At 41.2% G+C, this 10,809-nt stretch overlaps 1 protein-coding gene across 1 annotated transcript; it reads left to right on the top strand.

Annotated features, from left to right (window-relative positions):
• On the top strand, positions 1–10,524 carry pgghg (protein-glucosylgalactosylhydroxylysine glucosidase). The gene is made up of 14 exons (XM_054776569.1): positions 1–320; positions 664–930; positions 3,801–4,011; positions 4,082–4,517; positions 4,596–4,715; positions 6,277–6,408; positions 6,472–6,583; positions 7,473–7,545; positions 7,626–7,762; positions 7,834–7,967; positions 8,698–8,793; positions 8,860–8,957; positions 9,019–9,245; positions 10,186–10,524. Exons 2-14 carry the CDS (start codon positions 693–695, stop codon positions 10,260–10,262), a joined length of 2,091 nt encoding a protein of 696 aa, XP_054632544.1. The 5' UTR covers positions 1–320; positions 664–692; the 3' UTR covers positions 10,263–10,524.
• Positions 10,525–10,809: the final 285 nt, after the last annotated feature.

Here is a 10,809-nt window from a genome sequence, read left to right as displayed (position 1 = left end):
TGAATAGTCAACTAACCTTTCGGAGTCAGTCACACTTTTAGATCCGGTCCACCTTCCACGGAATATCCATGCCACGTTTTCACGCCGAGCTGAACCCACCTCCAAATTTTGTTAGTTGCATGCAACACCAACCTCAGCTTTGGACTATTCGATTCATGGGATTTATTTAGCATCCATTAAAACGCTGTTTTTAGTAGATCCAACTACAAATATCAAGGGAAACTTATCTTGAAACTTGAAACTTATCCGACTGTTACCGTCTCTGATCATCAACACTGTGGCAGATGTGCTTTCTTCTTCCTGTTTTTCTTCCCGATCACGTGAGAAATATTCCCTCTCTAACAGACCCGGGCAAAGTAATTGTTACTTGATGCTTGTTTTGAAGGTGTATTTTATTTTAAATGAACTACTCATGCAGAGTTTGTGTTTCATTTCCCTGCTGACAAGTTTAGCATTAGGGCAAGGTACAGACCATTTCTACGGGTTTGCCCAGCAGATTTGCTTTTTACTTTAATTCTCATATTCCGCAATTTGAACGATGGTGATGTTATGCATAATACTTTGTACACAACCTAAAACTGCTCTCTGATCTCACTGTGTAGTCTAATGTTTTTATCTCAGCCCCAAACCACGTTAAATGATAATCCATATGTGTCAATTCAGCCTCCCCTCCAGACGCCCTCCTCCTCCCCATGTCGACTGACCCTTACACCTTCTCCAGCGACTCTCTCCCCAGTGACCCCCGCTTCCTTCCTCCGCTGGCCAACGGCCTTTTAGGATGGAGGGTGTACAACGACGTCCTCCACATGGGCAGGGTGTACAACGGGGAAGGAGGGGAATGTCACCGTGCGGATGTCCCATGTCCCCTGGCCGTGACGGTTGAGACGGAGGAAGGTGGTCAAGACTCCTACAGCCTGGACACCCACACTGGTAGTCACTTTTGGGTTTTCACTTTTTAAAGAAACAGTTTTCTTAAAGTGCAACAAACACTGAAACAGAAAAGGGACTCAAAACCCAAATTTCTTCTTTCCAGCGGTGCAGGAAGAGAGGGAAAGTGATAATTCCAAGGGCCCGTTTTTCATTGTGCATCTGCATCAGGAAAGCCACTAAAATAAATAAATGTATTCAAAATAATTGCCATAAATCATTTCAAATGCCATTAAATAGTCACCCTTCTTGAAAAGGGGGACCACCACCCCGGTCTGTCAATCCAGAGGTACTCTTCCCGACTTCCATGAAATGTTAAAGCAGGGGTCAGAACCTTTCTGGCTAAGAGAGCCATGAAAACCACATATTTTAAAATGTATTTATGTGAGAGCCATATAATGTTTTTTTAACACTGAATACAACTAAATGCGTGCATTTTTAAGCACAACCAACAATTTTAGAATATAATACGTCTCTGAAGTTTTTAATAATGTTGCTATAGTAAAGCTAACCAATAATATGTGTTTGTTCTACTGCTGTTTGTTGACGTGCTTCCTCAAGGAGTTATAATGCGATATAATAAGTGATAATATGAGGGTGGCATCCATGGTGAATCCCAGCGGAGAAGGCGTGTGTTTGTAAACTTGATGATTATTTTGTGCGTCAAGAGTGTTTAATCTTGAAGATGTCATTTATGTTGGTGTTCCAATCCCCACATGGCGGTCACTGTGAGTGGAGATTCCTCACGAAAATGAGGCTTTATCGTTGGTTGTATGTATTTTTGTAGTTCGGATGCTGCTTTATTGTGATTGTTTAACTTTCCCTTTAAATTTGGTATTAAATTAATATTCAGACTGGAACCGTAGCCATCGTGAGTGGGCAAAAAAAGTGAAGCTCAAATTCAAGTCATTCATGCGGAAGGATGTCAACAACACACTGGAAGAAAAGATATGTAGTTGGTTGGTTGGTTTAATTTATTTCGAACACGCATATGTCCGAAAAGGAGTAGGAAGAAGCAGAGCTTATTTAATCCTACCCCCTCTTCGTAGCACATCAATTGCTAATACATGTGTGTACATACAAACACGTGCATACATATATATACGCCTACATCTGCACCTACACAAGTATACACATATTTACATATACAGTATACAGGTATACAGGTTTAGTGTTGCACTGCTAGTGACGCTGGGTTTGTATACAAGAGTTCCTTTTATTAACTATGTCAATGTCATTGCTATGGAATGTAGTCCTTCTCGTTGTATTGGTCTGTCTTGTAGGGTGTTTCCTCCATTATGCTTATTATCATAGTAATATAATGTTTAATATGCATCCAGATCACTGATATCTTGGACAACAAGGCCTTGACGGCCTTGAAATCTTCCACAGGGTATTTAACCTCCTTAAGAGCGGCACCCATGTCTGCATTTTCATCTTGCAACTTCTTGACTTTGTTTCTTAGTTTTTTGATATACTTGTTCTGTGCTATATTTTCTTCCATAATGTTTGTGATTGACTTACTCTGTACTCTATTTTCTGCCATAATGTTTGTGATACCATTCCTGACATCCCTTGTGACATCAAGGAAGTTTTTGTAATTACTCTGAACATCTCTTTCCAGAGCCGTTATAGCCCTCCTTATAACTGCATTTGAAGCTGAATGTTTCTCTGCCATTGAATGCAGTTTCTCAATTGCTTGCATTATTCGTGGTAGAGTGATCTCTCTACCCTCGAGGAACTCCTTGGTAGCCTTCATAAACTCTAGGTATCCTGGAAAATGGTATTCTGTTTTTATGTCCACGTCCACTGTGAATTCAGAGCCTGAATCATTTTCCTCTTCAAGTTCAGAGCCAGTCATTTTCCTTTGTGTTTGACATTGTTGCTAAGCAACCTCTTTGAACTTCAGCAGTTCGCTAATTAGCTAGACTTGCTAGCAGGTATCGATACTTGTATCTGTATCTCTCGACTCTCCAAGTTAAAGGAATTCAGATGGGGGATTCAGCCATCAGCACTGATCCTGTGCTCATGAAGTGTAGTCAGGAAAGCACCAAAACAGTTAAAATTTCCAGTATCATCAACAGAGCTCCTGCCATACACGTCCTTCCCCGTCAAGGGAAAAAAAAAAGTAGGATGAATACTCTATTTTTTAGTGCTCATGTGAAACTTTATCAAAATGTGACCATGCAAAATACACATTTTTGACCCGGAATTACAATAAAATTAATTATAAAAGTGTATAAAGTTATAGTAACACTATAAAAGTAATTATGTTCTATATTTCAAGTTAATTAAGATAAGAAGGTTTATGTTTTTTAAGTGTGTAGGAGTAGGCTTCAGGTCAAATGTCTGAAGGGGTACGTGACTGGAAAACACTGATTTAATCAATTATCACATATTTAAATTATTTCATGGCTAGTGGATAGCATGTCGGCCTCACAGTCAGGCAATCCGGGTTAGAATCTCTGTTAGAACATCTCTGTTTGGAGTTTGCATGTTCTCCTCATGTGTGCATGCGGATAGATGTTATAGATGGATGAGGGTAAGCTGGAGCCTATCCCAGCTAATTGGGTATACTGTGGACTGGTCACCAGTCTATCACAGGACACATATGAGTGTGTAACAACCATTTACCACTCACATTCAAACCTATGGACAAATTCGAGTTACCATTTAACCTAACTTGCATGTTTTTTGGGTTGTGCGGAGAAGCCAGAGTACTCGGAGAGGACCCATGCACTGGGGAATTCATATTAATATTATCAATTTATTTGGCTTTATTTACAGTTTTTAAAATGACAAATTCCATATGAAGCAATGCAGTTGTGTTGATATTCTCTTCAGCTGCAGCATTATGTGTTTTGTTGGTGCAGGTGTTTTCACACACACGTTGACCTCAGCCAGTGCCACAGTCTCGCAGTCTTTTTACTCACACCGCCACTACTCCAACCTGATGGTGATGGAGATTCACTTGGTGCGTCATGTGACCTCAGAAGTGGCGCTCACAGTCAACCTGGTCACTTCCTTCACCCCTGAGAGCAAAGACATTGATTTTCAGTCTGGGCCTGATTACAAAGGTGGAAGGTGAGTTCCTTCCCAAAAATACTAGTAATGTTTGTCAAAGCGTTCTCTGCATGTTATTTGTCAATTTTAGATACATCCAAGGTCAGACGCATACTGCAGAGTTCCCAGGAGGTCCCCGGCCTACGGTTCACCTCATCTGGACCCCCATTCCCTCCACACTGACACTGCCACCAGAGCGTAGCCAGGATCACTGGGGCTTCATTGTGGCTGTGGCCAACTCTTTGAACCTAGCTAAGGCAAATTTTGACGAGGGCCTAGAACTGATGGCGAAGGGTGACCTGCGTCCCTCTCATGAGAAGGCCTGGCAGGAGCTGTGGCTGCATAGCAAGGTGGACGTGATGGGGTCAGAGCGCCTCTTGAAGGCTGTCATTGGTTGTATGTTTTACCTCCTTAGTGCCTTCCCCTCCATACATGACACCTCCAGCTCCTTTGGTGGAGTCAGTCCAGGTGGACTGTCAAATGGCGCGGAGGGTCAGGATTATTGGGGCCATGCCTTCTGGGACCAGGTAGGAATGATGCCTCTGTAAGCTACTTTTTATTCTCAAATCTGGCATGCCTCCTCATGGTGATATGTAACACCACAGGAAGTTTGGATATACCCCACTGTGGCTTTATTCTACCCAAAGCTGGCCCGAGCCGTGCTGGAGTACAGGGTGCAGACTGTTGATGGTGCTAAATACAATGCACAAAGGCAGGGTTTCAAGGTAGGATGACGCACCGATTGTCATAATTCTCTTTCACACAGAGATCCTGCAAAATAGACGCATCAGGTCCATAACTGGATATGCCACATTTATCCAGTTGTGCATTTCAAACAGAACCCAGTGAAGTGAAACATTGCCTTAGCTGTGTTCGCTTTCATACAGATTAACTGTCAGGTTCAAACTCCTGTGACACTTTTAAAACACAACAATATTTCTTTTACTCGTGACGAGAACGGGGGATGGTACCAGAGTTACAATCCCACACTGCTCTGAGTACGCTCCCCGAGCCCTCTCTTTTTATTCTTTAGGCGTTTCCCTAATTACATAAAAGTTCAACCCTAAAGGGGAGGGGGGCTTTTATGGGCTGAACTCTGTGTCTTTGTTTGGGTATGTGTATGCGTGTGACTGTGATCTTAACAGTACATGTGTGGTTAATTCTAGGAGAACGGAACGTTCATAATTGGATGGAGCTTGTCAGGGGCCAGGCCGTCCTGCCTTGTGCTACTCAGTCCTATCCGCACCTCTGAGTCACCAAGGCTGCTCTTTGTTCTCCTTCACTGGGCCTGTTCCTCTTTTCTGTGCACAAGCAAGTCATACAACAAACAAAGCAACCATTGCTATAGTATGGGTGATAACTTATGTACATTTTTCCAACACTCACAAACTCCTGCAATCAAATAATTAGATGCGTGAGGATATCCACACCAGAGAGGTATGAAACAATCAGTCAGAGATCGACAATTGCTTTTGACACATCAGGTGGCATGAAGTGAGTCTCGGGTGTTAAACTTCATCCTCCAGTGCTGGCAGTGCAGCACTTTCACACAGGCACTGTGCCTCCAAAACTGTAAAACCGTGCTGTTGCTATTCACACAGAATGACACAGCAAAAAGCCAGAATGAGGACAGTGTGAAAGGTTGAAAATGTTCACTCTTGTTGTTGTCTATCTGCTTCCTGTATTTGACCGGTGAGTAGTCCAGGGTGTACCCTGTCTCGCATCCAAAGTCAACTGGGATAGGCTCCAGCTTTCCTGTGACCCAGAACAGGATGGATAAGCTGTATATAATGATGTATGGATAACACAACATAAAAATACAATCGTAGCATTATACTGTACACGACGTCAGCTCTAAGCATAGTTAGACTTAACTGACGAGCTTTGCTTTGCTTTTTTCTTGCTTTTTTCTACCTTTGATGCCACCATAAAAGGGTAGCAGGCATTACAAAGTGGAAAAATGCTGCGATGATGCCAACAGAACTACATATGGAACTGGTTAGAAAGGGGTCCACAAATCCCTGCACAATAATAAATCAGTCCATAACAAGTTTCCAATAATAAATAAATAAATGAAGTATTGCTATTTACAGCAGTTTGACCCCTGTATGACAGATAATGATGCCTGTCCTATAAAAAAAGGTGTTTTAATGGCCGCATTTTGACCCTGCTCCAGATTGTTATTGTTTCATTTGAGAATTCAAGACGTCCGGGAGGACAGACAAAGTGCGTGTTGATAAATGTGTGAGACTACTGTGACATGAACATTCTATTCTCTTTCCACAGGGGCTGAAGTTTCCGTGGGAGAGTGCTGTGTCAGGAAGGGAGATGTGCCCTAGTGACATTTACGGACAACAAGAGATTCACATCAATGGAGATGTCGCGCTGGCCTTTCAGAATTATTACTACCTCACTGAGGTTTGCGCCACCATGCATCTGCTTCTGCATTAGAGGTGATAATCATTCAGCTCTCCATTGCAGGACCTGACGATGTTCACTGATGGAGGGGGCAGTCAGCTCATATGGGGCGTGGCCGATTACTGGATTTCCAGGGTAACCTGGAGCACAGAGGACCAGAAGTATCATCTCTTAGGTAAAGACCACTATTAACAAGTAACGGATGACATTAGGACTATTTACTACACACATGAGGTGACCAATTGTCTGGCAACTGAAGGTTTTCTGTCATCTTGCACTTGTCTTATGATGTCCTACACAAAGGTGGTTTTACGTGCTTTACCATTGGCTGCCGACCAGTCCAGGATGCACCCCACCTCTCGCCCAAAGTCAGCTGGGATAGACTCCAGCATACTCCCGCTATGCTAGTGGGGACAAGTGGCATAGAAAATGAATGAATGAATGAGTTAAATATTTTTAAAAAGTCAACTAGCTTTAATGGTCCGATTAACGCCGATATTGAGTTAAGTGCCACGTCTCGTAGAGTCACCGGGTGTCTGAGCAACCCCCCCAAGCCATTTTTCTGTATTCCATAAGATGGCGGTATCGTGAGTGGTTAGCGTTCAGTTCTACCTACATCGGCCTGCACTTTAAAATGTTGGTTGCACTGTTCTGCTGTTGGTGTTACACTTGGCGTACTGTTGTTTACAATAACCACGTCAGCTGTATTAATGCTGATTGAGCAGTTTGCTCCTTTTCCAGTATTACAACATTGGTTCTGTTGTTGCTGTGTTGTGCAATATACTTGTTAATAAATGACCATGTCGTCAAAGAGAGCTCTTGTTTCCTTTACACTTTCTCATGCACTCCAAATCATTATTAAGGTAAACTATTCCTATTATAATTACAGTAATTATCCTAGTTTTCGCCATATGTAAATTCATAATAATGTAAATTTATGTTATATATATTTTTAATGTTATATGTCTTTTTAGGTCACGCCTCTATCTCAGGCGGAATATGTCAAATGTATGTGAATTAATGCTTGTAATGTATTTTGAAACATTTACTTTTGTGTAATGTAGGTGTCATGCCACCTGATGAGTACTACTACAATGTCAACAACTCTGTCTACACAAACACAGTGGCCAAATTTAGGTACTTGTATGTTTGTGCAGTTTCCACATTGTTAATTAGCAGTAGCACCTGTGAAGCAATAACAGTCTGGTTGTTGTTAGTTTGCAGTTTGCTGTGGAATTAGCTGATCTTCTCAAGCACCCTGCACCAAAGGAATGGCACGATGTGGCTGAAAACGTCCAAATACCCTTTGACCAACAATTTCTGTACCATCCTGAGTTTGAAGGCTATTCCAAAGGTATTTTTTTTTCAACCTTTCTGATCCAGCCTATATAGAGCATGATGTTTTTTTTTTCCCCCTGCTGGCAGGTTATCCAGTGAAACAGGCAGATGCTGTGATGCTCAGTTATCCTCTGGGTCTGCCCATGTCCCCTGAGATCAGAAGAAATGATCTTGAAGCTTATGAGGTGGTCACAGATCCTCATGGACCAGCCATGACTTGGGTAAGACTCTCAGGATATGGACATGCACACTTTACTCAAGCTAAACTGAGGGACTGTAACAAATTTTGGGGCAACTGCAATATAGTCCTCACCTTAGGGCTGGGCGATATATTCATCCATTTCCATATCCTAATTAGGGTCGCAGGGGTATGCTGGAGCCTATCCCAGCTGACTTCGGGCGACAGGCGGGGTACACCCTGGACTGCTCGCCTATGGTCAATTTATAGTTGCCAATTAACCTAACATGCATGTTTTTGTAATGTGGGAGGAAGCCGGAGTACCCGGAGTAAACCCACGCACGGGGAGAACATGCAAACTCCACACAGAACCCAGATCTTTCAGATCTCCTGACTGTGTGGCCAACATGCTAACCACTCGTCCCTCTATGCAAAATTAGGTAAAAGTGATGTTAACAGTTCAGTTGTCCATTAATTTGCATTGCATTTTTTATCATTGCCTGCATGTAAAACTTAAAAAAAAAATTATTATTGTCTAGAAAATGTGTTTTGTGTTCAAATGTTTGGGTGTCTGGAACTGATTAATTGGGTTTACATTATATTCTATGGGATAACCTTTCTTGGTTAGGGTCTGTTTTGGTTTGAGTCGAACCTTCTGGAACAGATTAATGATGCTAAACAAAGCACCACCATATATGTAACCTACTAGAGGTATTATGAACAAAACCTTCTTCGCCATGTACAAAAAAACGGATGCTATCTCCATAAATCAGGGCATGTTTGCGATTGGATGGCTGGAGCTGCGGGACGCAGAGAAAGCTCAACGTTTACTCGAGAAGTGCTTCAGAAACATTCAAGGACCTTTCCAGGTATGTTTGCGACACATGCACGTGCGTCCTAACTGGATATTGAGGGAATATGTGGCGGTCTTTCAGGTGTGGAGCGAGTCAACAGACGGCTCTGGTGTGGTCAACTTTCTCACTGGTATGGGAGGGTTCTTGCAAGCTGTAGTGTTTGGTTACACTGGCTTCAGGTAAGTCGTCTGTCATCCACCTTTAATCAAATACATCAATACAAATATTTTTCATTTTTAGAGTTCAGAAGGAATGCCTGGCCTTTTCCCCAATTCTTCCAAATAACGTGAGTGAGCTTTGCATTCGTGGAGTCAGCTACCTGGGCCATCAGATGGACTGGCTCTTTAGGGAACATGAGGTTTCCATCACACTGTGGGAGCAGGGATGCGGTGCTCGGTTTGCTAAGACAGCGTGCGATCTGCAGGTGGTCCTCAAGGCATCAGGGACTAAAATCCCTTTAACCCCAGGTAACACACAACACCGAAAAAAATGACTTTTGGGTGTACTACATTTTATTTTATAAAACCACATAATTTCTACATCGTAAAATCAGGATTCAGTGTTTACTAACTTGCGTTACTTAAGATTCTGTATTAATATGCGATTTAATCTATAATATGATATATTTAATATGAAATAAATTATTATATAGTAACAATTCCACTATTAATGTGTTTTTTTCCATATTGTACACCATTCTAAAAATGTGAATACATTTTATTACACAAAGTCAAAGATCAAGTTTAAATCAACACATGCTGCATCCCAGCATGCTTTGCTGGACTGCTCTGTAAATAGTTGTTCATATTACATGTTTAATGTTATGTAATTTGTTTTTATCATTCCATGTTGTATTGGTAGTCGCCCTGCGTGTATGTACAGTTCTGTTACCTCCTCTCTTATTTTGTCTGACACCATGTAGTTATCTAAATACATACATTAATGGTGTATATCAATCTGACATGAAAGAAGAATAGATGGGCATAAAAGTTACTCTTACGAAAGTAACAATGTTAATAATAATAATAATAACAGTGTCGCTGTAGCTCACATTAAATGTAAATAGAGCATTGTGGCCGCTTTTTGGAGTTTTTTTGTTTTGTTTTATAGGCGGAATAGGTGTTTCCCATTACGTGCATTCTTTGCTGCGTCTTTTTAGCTAGTTTTATATCTTTAGAATACACAGAAAAGAGAAAGACGTGTTCATGACTCACATAAGGATTATGGGTGATGCCAAAATGCCAAAAAAATGCATTTTTCCTTGAAGGACTGTTGGTATTTTAATTTGCAAATTGGAATATACTCCATTAGTGGAAACCAACAAAGAATGTGTACTAAATTTATTTTTACTTGTCTTCATGCCATGTATTGTCAGATAAATCATTTATATATCTTTTATATCCTCAGGGACGCCAGTAACTTTTCCTCGAGAACCTGGATGTGTTTGCAAACTTGAACTGTCGTCTTTCTGCTGGCCTTTCTGAAAGAGGAACCAGGCTTTCTTGATCACTACACCCAGTAAAATTTGCTATATACGTACTGTGGCATCATGATCGCTACTCTATTTGTCAATCATTTGTGCAAAAATACCTGAGTTATAAACTTCACAATACTTGAAACAAGGACAATACAAATTATTCATGACTGTACAACAAAAAAAAAAAATTACATCACTGTAAGACCATATTTACATGTCAAATGACTGTCAAAAGAGACTGTGCTGGTATAATAAAAATATAAAATAAATGTGTGCTTGTTTTATTTGCTTGTGAATTAAATAGATTGATACGCACGCTGATAGTGTCTAAATATAGCAGAATATTGCTTTAATTTCCATATTAGCATACTTTCTAATCTACGATACCCATGAGAATAAAGAAGAGTTCCCTTTTTTGTCGGCGTGGAGTGGGAGGAGTCAAGATTATCCCGGCCCATATTGGATTTGTTCATTTAAATCTGAGCAACAATCTAACCACGCCCTCCTTTTCAGTTGAGGTTCGTCCGAATTACATTTGCATGTGTCGGCTGTTG

The sequence above is a fragment of the Dunckerocampus dactyliophorus genome, chromosome 5 (genome assembly GCF_027744805.1).
Source record: "Dunckerocampus dactyliophorus isolate RoL2022-P2 chromosome 5, RoL_Ddac_1.1, whole genome shotgun sequence".
In the NCBI taxonomy this organism is placed as follows: Eukaryota; Metazoa; Chordata; class Actinopteri; order Syngnathiformes; family Syngnathidae; genus Dunckerocampus; species Dunckerocampus dactyliophorus.
Note: the sequence above shows the minus strand (reverse complement) of the source record. Positions and strands in the feature narration are given on the sequence as shown.

Coding starts and splice junctions, on each gene's coding strand:
- pgghg (XM_054776569.1), top strand. CDS start 693: ATGTCGACTGACCCTTACACCTTCTCCAGCGACTCTCTCCCCAGTGAC. Junction 4,518..4,595: donor GCCATGCCTTCTGGGACCAG/GTAGGAATGATG, acceptor GTAACACCACAG/GAAGTTTGGATATACCCCAC. Junction 6,584..7,472: donor CCAGAAGTATCATCTCTTAG/GTAAAGACCACT, acceptor TGTGTAATGTAG/GTGTCATGCCACCTGATGAG.